The sequence below is a fragment of the Podarcis melisellensis genome (assembly GCF_964234715.1).
Source record: "Podarcis melisellensis genome assembly, chromosome: 1".
Classification (NCBI taxonomy): domain Eukaryota; kingdom Metazoa; phylum Chordata; class Lepidosauria; order Squamata; family Lacertidae; genus Podarcis; species Podarcis melisellensis.
The window spans coordinates 69471078-69491006 of NC_138528.1; the positions used below are offsets into that span (position 1 = coordinate 69471078).

At 41.3% G+C, this 19929-nt stretch overlaps 1 protein-coding gene across 1 annotated transcript; it reads right to left on the minus strand.

Moving 5' to 3' along the window:
• Positions 1-2084: 2084 nt before the first annotated feature.
• PSMA1 (proteasome 20S subunit alpha 1) lies at positions 2085-12717 on the minus strand. The gene is made up of 10 exons (XM_081926146.1): positions 12563-12717; positions 10810-10854; positions 9968-10069; positions 8868-8971; positions 8084-8172; positions 7112-7182; positions 5956-6085; positions 5200-5279; positions 3555-3659; positions 2085-2417 (listed from the first exon to the last, which is right to left on the minus strand). The coding sequence occupies exons 1-10, from the start codon at positions 12563-12565 to the stop codon at positions 2361-2363; spliced, it is 786 nt and encodes a 261-aa protein (XP_081782272.1). The 5' UTR covers positions 12566-12717; the 3' UTR covers positions 2085-2360.
• Between the last annotated feature and the right edge of the window lie 7212 nt (positions 12718-19929).

Genomic DNA, 19929 nt, shown 5'->3' on the forward strand with positions numbered 1-19929 from the left:
TTGTTGGCAAAGGACAGCTGGACATCTAAAGGGCCCCATTACCTTCAGTAGCTTAGGGCCTCATCAAACCTAAATCCGGCCCTGCGTGTATCCTTCATCCCTTATCAGTCTTTGCTCCGCCCCTTATCAGTCTTTGCTCAGCCTTGCTTGTGGTAGCTGGAATGGGTCCCTGAACTCTGACTGTGCTTCTTGCTTGCCTGACAGGTTGTGTGAGGGTGTGGAAACTAGGCTAGGGTACAAAGGCAAAATTCACATCAGTTGCCCCATCCAACACTGGCATACTGACTCAGGGAGGGGGTGTTGCCTTGAACTGAAAAAAAATCCTGATAATAGCCTTAGGTTGCTAGCCTAAGCCACATTCAATTCAGTAGGATTACTTCCAGACAGACACGCATCTAGTATCCTATTCAACCTGTGCTTTTTATTTTTGTAGAATCATAGAATGGTTCATAAATTATCTAGAGTTAAGGGTGAGTAGTGTGGTGGTCCAGTTTCCCAATGATACTGTACAGAGATGGTAAAGAGATTGTGAAAAGCTCCAAAAATACCTCTGAACTGAGTGACTGGGCAGTAAATGGACAAGTGAAATTCAGCGTAAACAAATTTAAAGTGATGTGCGTCAAACACAATCTTAATTTCTTATATATCCTCATGGAGTCTGAACTGGTGGTGACTGACAAGCAGTCAAGACCTTGGAGTCAAAGCGAATAGTTCCATGAATGGCCCAGTGTGTGGCAGCTGTGAAGGCGGCAAATTCCAAGCTAGGGATCATTAGGAAAGGATTTGACAATAAACTGCCAATATCATAATGCAATTATGCAAATCTATGGTGTAACTGCATTTGGTATATATACTGTGTATCAGGGGTCGGCAAAGTTTTTATGGCTTGGGCCGGTTCATGGTCCTGCAGATGCCGCGGTGGGCCAGTGTGCACACGCGTGCATGCACAAACACTATTTCCAGCGCTGTTCTGCGCAGAGGAGACGTGCGCAGCTTCCCATTCCCAGCTAGTGTCGCGGAAGGCGGTCCCCACTCTGCATCGAGCCATAGGAGCCAACCAAATGGGCGGCAGGTGGCGGATACATGGGCTGGTTACTTTTCACTCTATAAGACGCACCTGACCATAAGACGCACCTAGTTTTTGGAGGAGGAAAACAAGAAAAAAAAAATATTCTGACTCCCAGAAGCCAGAACAGCAAGAGGGATCTGGCTTCTGGGATAGCCTCTTGCTGTCCCGGCTTATGGGATAGCTGCACACAGCGGAAGAGGCTGCGCGGGGCTAAACCAGAAGCCAGGACAGCAAGCGGGAACGCTGCGCAGTGATCCCTCTTGCTGTCCTGGCTTATGGGATAGCCGTGCACAGCCTCTCCTGGGCAGCGAGAGAAAGGCTCCCCCATGAGTCGTGCTCCCTTTAAAGAGCGTACGGAGAGTGTGTGCGGCTCTTGGGGGCTTTCCCCTGAGGAGGGAGAAGGGCAGCCCTTCTCCCTCCTCGGGGAAAAGCCCCCAAGACACACACACACGCTCCACGCGGCTCTTTAAAGGCAGCGCTGAGCAGAGCCTCCCGCCTACATTCGCTCCATAAGACGCACACACATTTCCCCTTACTTTTTAAGAGGGGGAAAGTGTGTCTTATAGAGCAAAAAATACGGTAAATGACCCCCATGGGCTGCTTGTGGCGCATGGGTCTTAGGTTGCCGACCTCTTGTTCTGATCACATCTCAAAGGTCAGAAAAGTGCAACAAAAACGATCAAGGGGGTGTTGCAACTCCTCTGAGGAAAGGTTGCAGTATTGAGGTGATTGTGCAAGCATTATTCTTATTATTTATTGATTTTATATACCCACCCTATACCCGCAGGTCTCAGGCATATAGATAGAGGATAGAAAAAAGTCCTCCCCCGCCTCATAACACTAGAACTCAGGGCCATCCCATGAAACTGAATGTTAGACAATTCAGGACAGAGAAAAGAAAGTACTTCTTCACATAGTGCGTAGTTGAACTATGGAACTTTCTCCCTCAAGAAGCAGTGATAATGATTTTGCTTTTCCTGATTTAAAGAATTAAAAAAATAAAAACCAGAGCAAGTTGTTTCAAGAAACAGGTTTATTTAATCAACGCCTTTATGACAGGAAAACAAGCTTTTTCATATAAAACAATATTCCATAGTTTCTAGAAAATGACATCTCAAGAGCAGTGGTCAGTTATTAATTCTTTGCTGCCAGTTTAGGATTTTTGGCAATACATTTTTGTAGACCAACTCACTAGAATGTATCACTACAATATGCATTTATCTCAGAGTTATGTTAACAGAATACAAATGCATGCTCTGGCATTCCTGTGTCTGAAGTGCATGCACAATGATTAGTGCTCCATTGGTTCTTCAGCCTTTTCTGCAGGTTCTTCAGCAGGTTGAGCAGTCTGGAAAAGGTAAAATTAAAATATTAAATATAATTAAAACTACGTCAGTTTTAATTGTCATTGGTAGCAAATTATAGAACAAAATCTTACAAATATAAAACCCCACCAATATTTAATTTTAGAGGCCAAGTCAATTCTGATTTTCAATATTCCACAATTCTGCACTAAATAATTGCATAGAATCAAAATCAAATTAGGCCATGATATATCTTTTTAAATCAAATCTTTGCAACTTTAATATAATTCCCATTTAGTTCCCAAGCCTGACAGCAGCCATAATATACATGCCTGCTTTAACTGTAATTTGTTCCTCTTATTTAAAAAATGGTTCTGAAATTCCAATATAGATAAGAGTGTCCAATATGAAAAACTTTTTAGATAAACATGATTATGTGACTGAAAACCCCAATAATGGTTGTACTAAATAATTTCATACTGGAGCCTATTAAGTGTCCTCTCATTGTCCCCATTTACAGGACAACTTCCTTAAAAATACTTTGTGATATCCAGCTTATCTTTAGTGCCATGGCATCTGAAGGGGCTATTTTTGTTGATTCCCCCCGCTCCTGCAGCAGTCAGAAAATGTATTCTAGAGAGTTAGAATCTGTTCAGAACAGATTTTGAGGGCTGCTGGGGTGGTAGATGGGGAGGAGAAATCAGCAAAAGTTATTGCCTTTTATTAGATATCTCCTGCAGGACCAATAAAATAATTACCTATTAACAATTACTAATATAATTAGGACAATTAAGACAGTTAAACGTTAGCAAAGTATATGAGTCTCATTTCTCCAGAGGTTAAATATTGGACCAGGCTTGTTAATTTAAAATAATGCCTTTTTCTAGTGCCGAAAGGACAAAAAGCAGATCTCAAGACTGGGGACAATTTTCCACAGAAGGGGTTTCACAACCCCAAAAGGTCCTCTCTCCAATCACTACTCCTTCAAAGACAGGGAAACTAAAGAAATGCCTCAGCGGAAGACTGCAGAATGTGGACAGGTTCATTACAATTGAGGTGGGGTGAGGTGGATAAAAGAAAATAGTAGTAGCAAAACCACAGCTTATAGAACACTAAAATCAGGCATTTTACAAAATGTTACTGTATAAGTAAATTTAATGTGTCGTATTAAATTTGCGTACCTTTCTCTGGGGTCTTTCTTCAAGTCCTTCTAGGAATGGTGCTACATCATCATCATCATAAATAGTGAACTCCATGTCTTTACCAACAATCCCGATGGAAACATTCTGTTAAATGATAATTGGAAAACTAAGAAAGGTGCCACTGTCTTTCTGCAGCACAGATTATGAACATCTGTTCAAAGGAAAGTCAGGAGGATTTAGACCATTCTTTCCCAACATTGTGCCCGTGCAGAAGTCTTTGTGTAGGGCTTCTGCTGATGAGGCTGGTTAGGTAAATCCCGCCCGATAAAGCAAAATATTAGCCACCTCCATGATAGACACCAAGCAACACCTCCTGTTCATTTTATTTTATTTTATTTTATTTTTTTATGGAATCTTTTACTTTATTTACAACCATCCAATCTGCATTCCTCCTTTGGCTGTGTGGAGGCAAAGGAGAGCGAGAGGCGAGTTTCAGCATGACTGAAGGAGAGACAGGGTGCAGGCACACAAGGTGGGAGGGAGCGAGGGAGCCACCGGGAAGGAGAGCGAATCTTAAATAGCTCTATGTACACATCAGTTATTCTTATATATACAAAGCTGCAACGGCAACAAGTTTTGGGGCCACAAGCTCAAAGCCATGGGGGCACGAGGAAGGGGGGAATTTGAGGAAGGGACTTAAAAACACCCCATTGACAAAAGCCAAGACATGCATGTTCATTTTAATCAGGCATCCCCATACTCGGCCCTCCAGCTATTTTGGGACTACAGTTCCCATCATCCCTGACCACTGGTCCTGTTAGCCAGGGATGATGGGAGTTGTAGTCCCAAAACAGCTGGAAGGCTGAGTTTGGTGATGCCTGATTTTAATCATGATGACAAGCCAGCATAGGTGAAGCAAGGTGCACCTTAGCTGGCAAAGCATCTCACAATGTATTAATTGCTATGAAGGAGCAGTCCTGTACCCTTGTGGCCTCACAAATCAGTAAAATGACAGGATATGGAACACCACCATGGAGTAGATACAAAAGTGGCAGGTACATACAGGACATTCCCCAATATACATAAGCCTTTGATCACATACGTATGTATTTGACTGGAATAGGTCCAGAAAAACCTGCTCGTCCAAGAATTCCTGGAGCAGCTCAAACATTGCCTTTATTACTTTGGCCCCAAACCCCAGAATTTCACATAGGCCTGCTGTTATTCAAGCTATCCAGATAATCGGAACTAGTGTTATTATGCATACAAGTGTCTCCTCTACTAGTGCTGGTCAATATCCAATATTAGCCATATTCAGAGCAGACCCACTTGAATCACTGGCAAATGACTGACTTGGCTATCATCTGCTATTTATAAGTAGGTAAGCACATTTCCAGTGTTTGCACAAACATGTATAGAAGTGATGCATGCAAGTGCTGTTCAAATGTAGCAGAGTTGCTTAAGCTAATGATACAGTTCAGGAGTTCTGGGTGCACTGGTAAAAGGGTTATTTTGTATCTTTTTACCTGAATAATCTTCACTACGTACAACTCTTCAGTTGTGAATTTTGGCTTCCACTTACACAAATGATAGGATTCATCCCCCTTCTGTATTGTGCTTTGCTAGTCTTACGCTCCAAAATCATAGAACAGACCACAAATAAAAAAAAGGTTCCAGCACTTGCCTTAGTAGTCAGATCCTGTTCTGCAGGAAGAGTCTCTCTCAAGGCACGTAGTCCATGCTTAACTAGCTCATTCAAATTACCTGTAAAATACGTTTTCAGTTATGACCAGTTCAGAAGCTCAGGACAGTCATACCTACACTTATGTATCCCTCTCGATACGTAATCTTCGGGATGCGAATGCGGCAAACCTGGAAGTATTTTTCTGGGTTTTGCCGCATGCACAGAAGTGCTAAACTGCGTGCATGAGGAGGAGCAGTCACCCGGTTGTGAATTCCTCGAGATACGGCCGGACCTCTGGAACGGATCCCGTTTGCAACCGGAGGTACCACTGTATTTCTCCTGCAGGGAAGGGGAAGTTTCAAAGCACTCTCTCCCTCCCCATGCCGGGGATTACCAGTCAAAGTCTGCTCAGCAATAAACCAGGAACACAACATGTACATGAGAGAAAGGGGTAGAGCAATATGTGCAAAACATCCCACAGTCAAACTTTGGTTGTCAAACTTAATCCATTCCAGAAGCCTGTTCGGCTTCCGAAATGTTCGACAACCAAGGTGCGGCTTCCGATTGGCTGCAGGAGCTTCCTGCACTCAAGCAGAAGCCGCGTCAGACCTTCAGCTTCTGAAAAATGTTCAAAAATTGAAACACTTTTGGCTTTTCGGTGTTCAGGAGCCAAAACGTACAGTAACAAAGGCGTTCAGGAGCCAAATCATATAGAGGACTGTACTACAAATCAGATAGAGGAGACCAAACACTTACAGTCAGCAAATTCGGTCATGTGTCGCTCCAAGTAAGTTCGAGCTGACTGGGATCTAGCTCCAATGGACATTGCTTTGCAGTCAAAATAATTTGCAGAAGGACAGGTCTGGAAGATATGGGGACCCATATCCTAGTAAAACAAAGGGACATTATTTATTTACCATGAAATAGCATAAAGATATGTCCATTCTATTTTATTTCAAAAGAATGCAACAAATAAATCTGTAATTAACATATATGGGTACATACACGATTTTCAGGTTTCCTGACCAAAGGCCTAAAATAATATGGTGCTAATACTATACCATATGTTTCATGCCTTGCATATAGGATGAAATACAACTGATTCTCCTTGTACTGTTACTGCAGCAGTGGAGTCTTCTTATTCTTAAATAAATTTGTATACCACCCTATAGCTGTAGATCAGAGTGGTTCACAACATAAAATTACAATACAGTCATACCTTGGAAGTCAAACGGAATCTGTTCCGGAAGTCTGTTTGACTTCCAAAACGTTCAAAAACCAAAGCGTTCAGAAACCTGGTCGGACGTTCGGGTTCTAAAGAACGTTCACAAACTGGAGCACTCACTTCCAGGTTTGCGGCGTTCAGGAGCCGAAACGTCCGAGCACCGAGGCGTTCAGGATCCAAGGTACAACTGTATAAAAAGCAGAATAAAAACAAGAACTAAAGCAAACCAATAATCCTCCTTTCCATAACACAATTAAAAGGGCATTGAATGTCAACCGGTCAAAGAGAAATGTTTTCGCCTGTTGTCTAAAGGTGTATAATGAAGGCGCCAGGCAAACCTCCCTGGGGAGAGCATTCCACAAGCAGTGAGATGGAGAAGTGGGTTTTGCCGATTCCCCGCCCTCCATCCCCCCAAAACCTATTCTGGAGGTTATGGCTTGTGACAGTATAGAATGGGGGGGGGGGGGGAGTGGGGCAATCAGCAAAAATCAGTTCCCCTTAGTGGACACCTCCACTAGATCAAAGGGTCTTGTGCTCACAGGACAGTCCTTGGACAGAACCCTCTGTTTACTGCCATGTTGCCAATATAGTACAATGCTTCTTCTAGCATAGAAAACTCTCGTTATACTTTAGAATAATGTATCATCCAAGGAATATGTGAGAGACAAGTATGAAAAGCAGCCTTACATCATAGCCTGCAATGAGAAGTCCGACACCATATGGCCTTCTGCCATACCGTTGTGTTGGTATCTGCGTTTCTTGGACAAGCTGAGGAATGTGTCTCAAACGGCATGTATATTTCAGTTATAAACACATTTCTATCCCACTTTTCCACCCTCAAGGGGGCCTTAAGGCTTACAAATAGAGAGAAGTACTAGTAATGCTAGTAATGCCGCCCAGAGTGGCTGGGGAAACTCAGCCAGATGGGCGGGGTATAAATAATAAATTATTATTATTATTATTATTATTATAGCAGATAGCATTTAAAAGGAAAGCTATTAAAACACACACCAGCAACACACATTTCAATTAAACACAACCCACAAAACAGCTGAGCAGAGAAACCCCCCACTAAACCAAATGCCTGTGAATACTCAACACAAATATTCAACATATATGCACTTGATTTATTGTGGCAACTACACACAAGTTATCACTTACTGCTCAAGTAACATGAACGTGCAGAACCATTCAAACATTCCGAGTTATACTCAAGGGTGTCACCCAGTGGATATTAAGACCTCTGATAGCAGAAGATAATCAATTTTCAGATATATTCTCCCTCCCTCATCTGCTCTGGAGGACCTCCCAATCCTCTAGAGCAGAATTTGGGGGTGATGGGTGGGCTGGAGCTGCAGAAAATTACTTCTCTCCCAGTTTTGGTGATAGAAGCCTTACCATCAGCTGAGTAACACTTTTGAGTATAACTCTTCAACTTTATCATTTGGTTTTTACCACTACCATCTGTGGCTGAAATTTTCCAGGGATCAGTGGATCCTTTAATATTAAAGCAAAAGGTCTCCTGCACTAGTTTAGTTCTTACACAAGTCAATACATTGATCAATACACTTATTGAAGTAGTAAGAACATTGGTCAAGAGCAGAGCATAATCTTGACAACTATGAGCGTCTCACGATAACAATCACAAAAAAAGGATACTGCTTCCAATCAGAGATACTAGTCGAGACACTGGAAGAGGTCTGTCAAATACAAATCTAGAATCCAGACACTCCTGGCGCATGAAATTGCTGCAGGATTCAAAGAGACAAACAAAAATACACCAGTAGATGGCTTGTTATGCACAGGTTTCATTCTAGGTGTAGCTTTGATCCTTGTTATGATTACTGGAGTGGCCTGCAGTAGGCCCATCTAGAGGGCACCAGCTTAGGCAAGCTGTTCAGCTAGAATTATAATGCTTGGGGGTTGCAGCAGCAAGCAGTGCTCAAATCTCACCACTGCCAAGAAGTTACTGGACAGAGTATGTTTAGCCACTGTGTTTTATACAAGGTTTTAATGTTAGTTATGCTGCAAATCACTTTGGGACATTCTTCTGCATGTGAAAAGCAATGGATAAATATAACAGAATAAGAAGAAATAGTGTTTATTCAGGCTGCAATCCTATATTCACTTACTTGGGAACAAACGCCACTGAACTCAATAGCACTTACTTCTGAGTAGACATGCACAACATTGCCTAGCAAGTCACTGTTCTGCCCATCTCAGCCCCTTCCCCTGCCCTCTCACAATACTGGCCACCTCTTAGCTGAATCCCAGACAATGTGTTTATAAATTTGCTTTAATTCCAATCAATGGTACCACTGGGGTTTACATGCAATTTTAATTTATTCTTAAAAGGAGGCATATAAATATTTGAAATGCAGTAAAATATGTGTGATTTTATCTCTGTGCCCTATATATGAAATAAACCAATTTGCAAAATTACCATAGAAGTCTTGCATCAGCTGTAAGTCCAGCAATTGAAATACCGATATGGTTGTCAACATATAAGATTTTTTTCTGATGAGCTGCCAGCTCAGACTGTGCCCTCTAAACACAGAAAAAATAGTTGTGAGTCACACAAACATTTTGACAATGACAAGTATGGATATAGTAACAACTGAATGGAGAGTATTTTATCCATCCCTTCTTATGAACACATGAAGATGCGGTACACTGCCAGATGATTGGTCCAGACCAGGGGTTCCCAATTGGTGGTCCACGGACCCCAGGTCTGCATAACCCACCCAGGCGGTCTGTTGCAACATTCACATAACAAAAATTATCATAGACATATCAAAATTTTCAAAAGTAGTGGCTTTTGAAAAACGGGGTCTGCTGTACTTCGGCAACTGGGAACCACTCTTCTAGGTAGCTCAGTATAGGCAACTCCGCATTTATGTGGGGATTGCATTGTGAGGCACAGCACATTTTAGTGAAATCATGTATATTTGAAGCATGACTGAAAAAGTCTGCAAACATACCATTCTGCCCCTGCCCCACTTTTGTGACGTTTTCTAGTCACTTCTAGGTTTGGCGCAGTTGTGCACATATCAGACACGCCTAAAACCATCGCTGCTTGTACTGTCTATCTGGCAGCAGCTCAGCAATGATTAATGGTGGGTAGTGTATTTAGCAAAGGAAAAAGCACCATTATGTTCTATTATTTCCAGAGCATTTAGAATGCAGTAATTTACTTCATGGTAATTAGGCTTACAACTGTATAATAGATGGGTTCAGATCTATTATAGAATCATAGCATTGTAGAGTTGGACAGGACCACAAGAGTCATCTACCCTCTGCAATGCAGGAATCTTTTCCCCAATGTGGTGCTCAAACCCACAACCATGAAATTAAGTTTCTTGCTCTACCAACTACAAGGATGCTTGGCAGCGGTGGGATTCAAACCCACACTTCCAGAGATACTTGCCCTATACAATAGTCCCTCTTACCACTGACATATTATAGTAGGAAAGAATTGCATGCATCCTCTTCTCATTTTAAAGAGGGTGAGGGATGAACTCCAAGCTTTATCCTAATGTTTACCTTTAAAGCAACTAGAACAGCATGGTTCTTTGATTTTAGTCCAACAGTTGCAGAGCCTTGCTTCACAGCCTCCATTGCATATTCAATTTGGTGAATTCGCCCCTAGAGAAGAAAACACAGATTAAAATGTTCCTCTTTTAAAATGTGCTGACTCCAGAAGTACATTGATCATATTGCATACTGCAATAATCAATCTTCTGGCACCATTGCAACTGGGAAGGTGAAAGAGATAGAGAGAGAGAAAATACACACCAAGTTACAGTAACAAGGAACTTCTGAACTAACATAGTTAAGCGCTGCAACTTGGCTTGCATGTGCGTTCTCTCCCAGCACCACAACCTTCCCAGGAAGTCTTTTTACTTTGGGCTGCCAGATATATTTCATTCCAAATACATATATGCCTTTTATAATTCCATAGTTTACCAATGAATGGAATATAACAAATGCCTTTTTATGTTCCAGTGGAGTTAATGCCTTCACAAGACAGTGTTTGGCACATTGATACAATTATGTTCTGACCAAGCAACCCTAAATATTTTTCACACCAAGTTAAATATAAAATACCTGAAGAATTACCATCCATTTGGAAAGGATCTCTGTTGTTCAGTCACAAACAGCACAAGCATACACACAAAACAGGAACTGGTATAACTGTGTACACACTAGTTCGTACAACTTTCTCTTTAAAAAAAATGATTGCACTTTCCACAATGTCTAGGGAATCAATCAAACCCATATGGAAAACTGTTTACTAGCATATTCCTTTGGCTATTAAAGTTAGGTACAAATCACTGCACTGAGTTGAGAAAAATAATAAACAAATAAAATAATAATAATAATACCTGAGGGCTCCAAACGGTGACATCATTGTCATACTGGTTGCGAAACTAAAGTGCACAAAATAGAATCTATTAACATGAGTAGCATTATCAGCTACAAAGGTACAACATTATGCTTTAAATCATTTTAAAGTAAGACATAAGAACAGCCCTGTTGGTTCAGGCCAAAGGCCCATCTACTCTTAACATCCTGTTCTCACGGTGGCCAACCTGATACCTGAAGAAGGTTTGTTCGTTTAAATGTGGCACTTCACAATTATTTAGGTTTGCTAAGAAGCTCAGAATGCAAAGCTAGGCATAGGGAGGAAGGGAGAAATAAGGTAAGGTATGGGAAAGGAAGAGATTAGAATTACTCAAAGTTATTGAAAACAGTGCAGTAAGTAGCATAGGCACATGACCTAATCATGTTATCATGGATTAGGTATAAGAAAGAACATTTTTAAGGAGAGGAGCTTTAAAGAAATGATTTGTAATTAGCAACCTGACACTGAACATGCTGAACAGAAACAAGTCCCAAGTCTAACACTACAATCCTGCTTCCTTAAAATCAAGGTAAGTTTTGCTTTTGATTACAGTAAGAGCAACATCATGCCTTTTTCGGCTAATCAAAGCATGAACCAACACACTACTAGACAACTGCAGAATAACAGCTTTCTACAGCATTAACTGCCCCACACTAGCCATGTTGAATCAAATGGTTTCAGTTCTCTTTGAAGGGCTGCATTCAGGTTTACAAGACATTGAAGCACTTTGGCATTTTTAAACCAAATTTGAAACGCCTACATTAATGAAATTTTAGCAGAACACTTTTCTGCTATTTTGGTGGGGATCAAGAAAATTCTAAGATGTGTTCCAAGCAAGAAATTTGCAAATTAAAATTTGATTATATGAAGGTGCATGTGAGGGCTACATGAAGGCCTATATTTAATTCAAGAAATCATGCTGAAGTACCTGTCTCTTGCTCATAAAATACCCGGAAGAAGTAAAACTGGAAACTGGCACCACCGGGGCTCTAAGTTATTTGATACAGCCACATACCTGTTCAACTTTCACCCTGAGAAAAGTCCTCCCCCGCCACCCCGAAGTCATACAGAGGAGAACAATGGAGTCATGAAGCAGAATAAAATGCTGCATCATTGAGCAATGGTGAATGATTAGCTCTTTGTGCAAACTGGACATATGCTTCCTCTGGAGGTTATACAGAAAAATTGGACGGCAAACAGTTTCTTGTCAGACATTTTATCTTGCCTGACAAGCCTGCGATTTCGAAGGGATGAGAAAGGAGTTTCGCTTTCGGTTAAGGATAAGAGAATTTGAGATTATTATCGGGTTGAGGCGTTGGGGCAGCCATAATAGTCCCTGCATCTTAGAGAAAGGCGGATTATCTTATTCTTTTATGGGGGGGAAACTGAACAAACGGTGCGGGAGGGATTGATGCTGCTGCTGCCCCTTTCTTGCGGAAGGGGCTCGGAGGCGCGAAAAAGAAGATTTGGGATTGCAGGGAAGTTTGATTTAGGGAGAAGGCGGAGGGATCAGCCAAAGAGATGCGGAGGCAGAGCTGGGAGGCTTCAGGCTCCTGAAGACGGCAGGAGAAGAGGCACAACCTGGGCCCAGACACAACCACCACTCCGATGTGCTGACTCACCCACCTACTCGGACGAGGGAGACGCAGCCTCCCCGCGATCTCTCCCCGGGCTCTTTCTGGGTCTCCCTCCCTCCCTCCCTCCCGCCGGCCCCCGATCCCCACCCGTCTCACCATGTCGGCTGCTTCCCGAACACTACTACGAGCGGCTGCACCAGCGAGGGTGGCTTTGGGAAAAAAGAAGATCGATAGCTCGGCAAGCGTCAAGTGCGGGCTTCGGGACTTCCTTCCGTCTCTGGCGAGGAATCGCAGCCGATCGCCAAACCCCCGATCCAAAGGCGCCTCGCCAGGACGGCTCCTCCCCCTGGAACAGCAAAAGGTCGGCGCGTGCGCGCTGGATACTCGCCGCTTCGCGCTGTGAGCAGCCCTGAGATCTTCAGACGAAGAGCAGTATACACGGTTAATGAAAGAAGAATAATAATAATAGCGACCTGCCCCATCCTTTAGCTGTTGTTTTTTTTTCCCTTTTAAAATACTAACAATGCAATACTATGTGAGTCTCCTCAAAAGTAAGTCCCCTTAAATTTAATGAGATTTAGTAAAGGTAAAGGGACCCCTGACCATTAGGTCCAGTCGTGGCCGACTCTGGGGTTGCGGCGCTCATCTCGCTTATTGGCAGGGAGCCGGCATACAGCTTCCGGGTCATGTGGCAAACATGACTAAGCCACTTCTGGCGAACCAGAGCAGTGCACAGAAACGCCGTTTACCTTCCCACTGGAGCGGTACCTCTTTATCTACTTGCACTTTGACATGCTTTTGAACTGCTAGGTTGGCAGGAGCAAGGACTGAGCAACAGCAGCTCACCCCGTCACAGGGATTCGAACCACCGACCTTCTGATCAGCAAGTCCTAGGCTCTGTGTTGTGGACCACAGGTATGAAATTCACGGCATGTAATGCCTTAAGAGAGAATATTATGAAAATGATATACAGGTGGTACATGACACCAGTCAAGCTTGCAAAAATATATCATTTGCCCGATAATAAGTGTTGGAAATGTAAATAAAATGAAGGTACATTCTTTCACCTTTGGTGGACGTGCCCAAGGATTAAGGCTTTCTGGGAGATGATCTATAATGAAATGAAAAAGGTATTTAAATATACCTTCCTGAAGAAACCAGAGGCCTTTCTCCTGGGCATGGTCGGCCAATTGGTGCCAAAGAAGGATAGAACTTTCTTTATGTATGCAACAAGAGCAGCAAGAATACTCATCGCAAAGTATTGGAAGACACAAGATCTACCCACCTTGGAACAATGGCAGATGAAAGTGATAGACTATATGGAACTGGCGGAAATGACTGGCAGAATCCGAGAGCAAGGAGAAGAGTTGGTGGAAGAAGATTGGAAGAAATTCAAAGACTATTTGCAGAAACATTGTAAAATTAATGTTAAAATGATGTAGGATTGAAATGAGATGGCTTTAGCAACAAAGTTAAAAGAATATGTAAAAATGGATTGATAATTAGATGATAATATGAAGCTTAATTTGTTAAGATACAAAATTAAGATAAAAACAAAGAGGGTAAGGATTTGCTGAATTAACCATGTGAATTGGAATACAAAAAAGGGAGGCACGAGGAAGTCAGGAAAATAAGTAAATGACACATAAGATATGAAAACTTTGATTTGTTTTTAATGTTTTTTATTTTTCATTTATATATATTTTTTCTTTTTTCTATGTATTTTGTATTTGTTAATCTGTATTTTTGTACTTTTTTCTTTTTATTCTTATTTTTTCTCTTTTTATTCTGTAACCGTTTTTGTCTATAAAATCTTAATAAATATCTTTTTTTAAAAAAGCAAGTCCTAGGCTCTGTGGTTTAACCCACAGCACCACCCACGTCCCTTAATGAGATTTAGTCCCAGGTAGATTAGTGTGGGACTGCAACCTAGATTGGCAGAACTAGGTGAGTTGGTGGGAATTGTAATCCAAAATATATGGAGGGCACCAAATTGGTATACATAAAAAGCTGTGGAATTATAGAGGCAATCAGGTGGCACTCTTGGCAGCACAGAGAGTCCAGAGCAAGGCATTAGGCCAGGCATCCCCAAACATGGCCCTCCAGATGTTTTGGGACTACAACTCCCATCATCCCTAGCTAACAGCACCAGTGGTCAGGGATGATGGGAATTGTAGTCCCAAAACATCTGGAGGGCTGAGTTTGGGGGTACCTGCATTAGGCCAACCTTGCAGGAGGGCAAGTGCACTCCGTTGATGGGTGGGGCCAAAACAAATGAGATGGGGCAACAAGTTCAAGTCAAAGCAATTTACAGAAGATTAAGCAGCCTGGGGAAAATATCTAATGAGAGAAAACATGGGCCCTGGGGTGACTGTGCACATCCCTCATTCCTACTTCCTGTTGCGCACCCTTCTCAAGGTCTTTTTGTGATGAAAGATACATGCATCTGTTATAGCCTTCCTTTTTGCCGTAGCACATATTCACTCTTGGGGGTATGAGGAAGAATGGGCACATAATTCTTTATTTCTGTGCTCTCACGTTTGAAAAGCACTATCTCATCACTTCAGGGTAGGAGGCCTGTTGAAAGAGGACAGGATTCCTGCACTTTTAAATAGTCTTGAGTAGAAGAGGAGATTTCAGTAAAGGTACCTTGTTATGCAAGTTAGACTTGCTGAAATCCTCTCTTCTGCACAAGTATTAAAGATACAGAAGGCACCTGGCCACCCTACTGAAAGTCTTTAAGGACTTTAAATTATTATTGCTCATCTTCACAGAATAGTAACAGATCCTAGTTGTCACAAGCTATGTCCCCAAGTATAAGCATTTTTGTTACATTTTTGCCTTATGTATAAGGAGGTTTTGCTACATTTTTGGCTGTTGTGATCAAGGATATTATTAGCTCATTGCTATATTTGTTTTGTTTATTTATTAAATTCCCATACTTCCCTTCAGCCGAGGATCATAAGGCGGTTTACAATATATTTTGACTGCCAACGCTAAAGAAAAGTTCTGATATGGAAACTTATCATTAATACAAAATTGTCTGGAGTCCCTTTTGCTATATGTGAGGCTTGTGTCTTTTTACCCTTGTAATTCTCTACTACACGACTAGATGGGAACTACTGCTTCAATTGTTATTTATTTAATCTATTATTTTCATTATGCCTTTGTATATGCACTCTCAGAGTTGGCAGCCTTGTTCAGCAAATAATCTTTTCTGTCTTTCATATCTTGTTTGCCAGTTGTGTTTACTCATCCATTTTTCTCTTTAGTTGTCAAGCAGCAACCACCCAAACTGCATCCTCTGTACCAAAAGCCATCTAAGGAAGCCCAGCAGATGGTCTAGCTGCTGTGAAACAAAGAGTTGCTTTCATTCTTAAATTTGTTTCCTCAGCTCTTTTCATTTGGTAACTCTGTAATAGAACATTTGACCTTTGCAAAGATCAAAATGTAAATAATGTTCTTTTCATGTTGTTCTTTAGCAACCATTTAAAAAGACAAATAACATTAAAGTCCTTTTTTTACTTTTAAAATGTTATTGCTGCCAAGATCTCTCTCCCCCTCTGCCTTGGAGTCCTTCTGTGAATTATCACAATATGCATTAGACTGAACAGGCTTGTCAGCATCAGGTGATCAGAACTATAAAGCCCAACCCTCTGTGGTTTAACTTGGAAATAAGTCCCAGTGAAATCAATTCATCTAGGCTGTAGCCTTGCAGCAGAAGGCCCACTGGGTTCAGTGATGCTTATATCTAGATATGTATAGGATTGCAACCTTTTTCAAGGGAAAAGGGAGTTAGGGGACAATCCTATACATTCTTATCTTAAGCCTTGTTGAACTCAATGGGTCTTTCTGCTAGGTAAACAGGAATAGGACTACACTGATGGAAGCAATAATATGTTTTTACTTTGTCTTAAACTCAGAAGAAAACAGGTTCAGATTCAAGACCCATCAATAAAAACATGCATAGGATTGGACTAATTTACAAAAACAAACTTTGAAAAGGTTCAGTTACAGATAGGTAGCCGTGTTGGTCTGCCATAGTCAAAACAAAAAAAATTCCTTCCAGTAGCACCTTAAAGACCAACTAAGTTAGTTCTTGGTATGAGCTTTCATGTGCATGCACACTTCTTCAGATACCAAGAAGTGAAAGGAATGGGAGCAGAGCAGCTTTTCGGAGGTCATTTTGCAAATCTAGCTCAGATAGCTATAGGTCTCATGCTAAAATTCTGCTTGTGGTTTCCCAGCAGCTTCTGGTTGGCCACTATGAGAACAGGATGCTGGACGATGGGCCATTGGCCTAATTCAGCAGGCTGTTTTGGAACTACATGCACAAAATACATTTTTAGCATGGAAGCATGCCTGGATCATGATCAATAATTCAATTTTTCTTCCCAAATATAGATTTATGAGGCCCATCAATATTTCAGTTATGCTTCTACAGTGGAGTATGCATAGCTCAGTTCCTTGTAGCAGTTCTCTGAAACACATCAATGCACTTCAAATAAATGAAAATGGTAAGCAGAAATGTTTGTCGGATCCAAGCCAAGGTGTAGTGCAAATAGAAGAAGAGCATGGGCCATGAAAAAAACATTTTTACAAAGACTGCAATAAAATCAGTGTTTTTCTTATCTGCCTCAGGAATTTAAAACAAGCTGTATTGGATCAGACCAAAGGGCTATCTAGTTCAGGCTATCTGTTCTCAGATGCCTATGGGATGCACACAAGCATGGCATGAGTGCAACAGCCCTCTCCCCACTCTCATGTTGCCTAGCAAATATAATTGTGGATAAAATGTTAAGTATAGAAAATTTAATCATCCTAGCTTATCTGGCTACAGTTCTTAATTTTTGTATATCATCACCCACTAAAAAATGATATTTTAAAACACTAGGGAAGGCACCTGGGAGACTGTTTGGATGATGATTAAAATGTATCTGCCATTGATAAGAAACAGCTATATGCATAAGATGATAGCTGTAGATGTATGAAGTCTGTGGTACTACTTAACTTCTGATTTACAATACAGGAAATGACTTTGGTACAATATACCCAGCCAGGTTATTGTATTTCATAATATTTTTCAGAGTGAATGTTAGTTTTGGGAGTCCTGTTGACATCGTTCACATTTATTTACAGTTTGCCAACCTGCCGAATAATGCATTGGCTGCAACCGCTTTGTGTTAATTCAATTCAACATTATGTACAGCAAACATTTTCTTTGGCAGCGCCATCTTAGTCACCTCTGCTCCAAGACCATCTGCTTTGGAAGCAGAAATATGATCCTGCCTTGACAACAGCGAGACAGCTTCTGGCAATGAAACATCCTTCCTCTGCAATTGTTTTGACAGATTCCTGACTTCAGACAGTACATAATGCATGATGCCTACATTATTAGAGATTTCACTGGTGTAAAGACATTTCTGAAAACAGTGTATTTGATTTTTTTCTATGTCTATGGAACAATGGTTCCATATAGGCAATGGTAAAATGTCTACAACAGTCCTGTAGAACTTGAGACCCCTCAAGGCAACCAGACCCCACTAGTGGAGACTACTAGTGATTGACAATTCCTCTGCATTTGTAGTCCCAGATCTGTAACAGAAATAGCTTTACAGTCCTGAGCCTTCGGTAAGTCACCATTCATAGCTCATAGATGATATATGGTTTCATAGAATCAAATAATTGTAGAGTTGGAAGCAGTGGTGTAGCATGGCAGGGTGGGCTCACAGGGGCAGTTGCCCTGGGCGCAAAATTGTTAGGGATACAAAATCTTAACACCTGATGCTGCCTCAATACAACTGTGTGCTTCCATTGATGGGCTCTGTTGAAAAACGGCTTCTCCATGAGAACCAGGAAGTGACCTCTCCTGACAACGGAATGACTCTTCTTTTCTTATCTCTGCAGCCGCAATCTCCTGGGTGATCAAATACCATTAGACAGTTGAATGCACATGCATATTTAGTCAGTTTTATTGTCTTACTCTTTTTGTGAAACACTTTACAATCAAGCAGTATATAAAAGTGGTGAAATAATAATATATATAATGCAAACATTATTCAATTTTTACTTACATTTCAAGCCTATTCCACCCCAAATGTTCAGGATGGGCTAAAACATATAGAAATATATACATTAATCTATTAAAAAGATGAAAAAATAGGCAATGCAATATATCCACAATCTTTTTAGCAGTGGTCCATCAGTCGTGGAATCCTGTTACTTGGGAGGTGTTCATAGTCTTCTCATTGTTATTTCTTCAACCTTAAGAACATTATTTTCCTGCCATGTATTGTAATGAAGATTGTACTGGTTCAATATATTAGTTCCTACTGTTTGTAACTATTGACTTGTTTTTAACAGTTTTGACTAAAGTTTTGAGAGAGTTCCTTTTAAAAGGGGTGTGTGTGTGTGTAAATAAAAGGTCACCTTGTAAGAGTAATCCCCTTGGGATTCATGCTATCTTCAGGCAAGGGCTAGAGATAAGGGGGGGGGGGTTTGCAGAGAATTCAGAGTAAGGTGAGAACCACTTGTCTGCTGGCTTCTGTATATACATAAAAGCTAATGGCCTCAAGGCACCACCATCTAAATTTGCAGCCTTGGATTATCATTCTCACCCAAAGTGAATATAGAGCTGGTGGAAGAAGTGGGGTTATAAAATGGAAAGCAGATAAGTATGAAATAACCCCCCACACCATGTCAGCTATTTCCCACGACTGTCTGAATGCTGCTTGAGCCCCCCCCCCCCCCGCTGAGATTAAGCATTGAATGGTTATATAAATCAAAACTAACATTTCCCAATAGTGGCCACTCAAAGATAGTCCAGGAGCAAGATATTCTGAGCTACCTTTACAAATGGAAAGGGGGCCAGAGTGTCCTCTCTGGAATGGGCATTTGTAGGAGGGGTTCGAAAAGATTTTGTGCCTTCAAACAGTTATATTCTATGTGTTTCACCATGGCTGCCTGGGTACTAGGTGTACCAGGCAGTTTACATAAAGAGATTGGCACAGTGCCCTTCCTGAAACCTTGTATGGCTGTTGATTCTGGAGACATTTTCAGCTGAATATCATGAGTGCCAGCTAGATGTGTGACTTGGGTGACTGACACCAAATGATCAGGATTGTTTTCGTAAGTGGGATAATGGCACTGTGTCCAGTCTCAAACTGACACACAGAGGTGAGTTTAGGAGAGGATTTCTTGCAGTATACTATGGACACCAAATAGAAGAGTTATGTCTATGCTTTGGCAGACCTTGGATGCTAAAATTGCAGGAATTTTGGGTTGCTTTACAAATGGGGTATCAACAGAATCAAGTTTTAAGCATGGGCAGTTTGGGGGAAGAATTATTTTGCAGACAGAGAAATATAGGCACTTTTATGCACTGTTTATGTTCTTTAGGAATACTGTCGTTGAACTTCATAAAAACCTAAAAAATCTATGTATTTCAACTTTTAACACTGCTGTTAAATGGTACATAGGCTGTATTTTACAGCTACAGCATGAGAGAAGATGAGTTGTGCTAC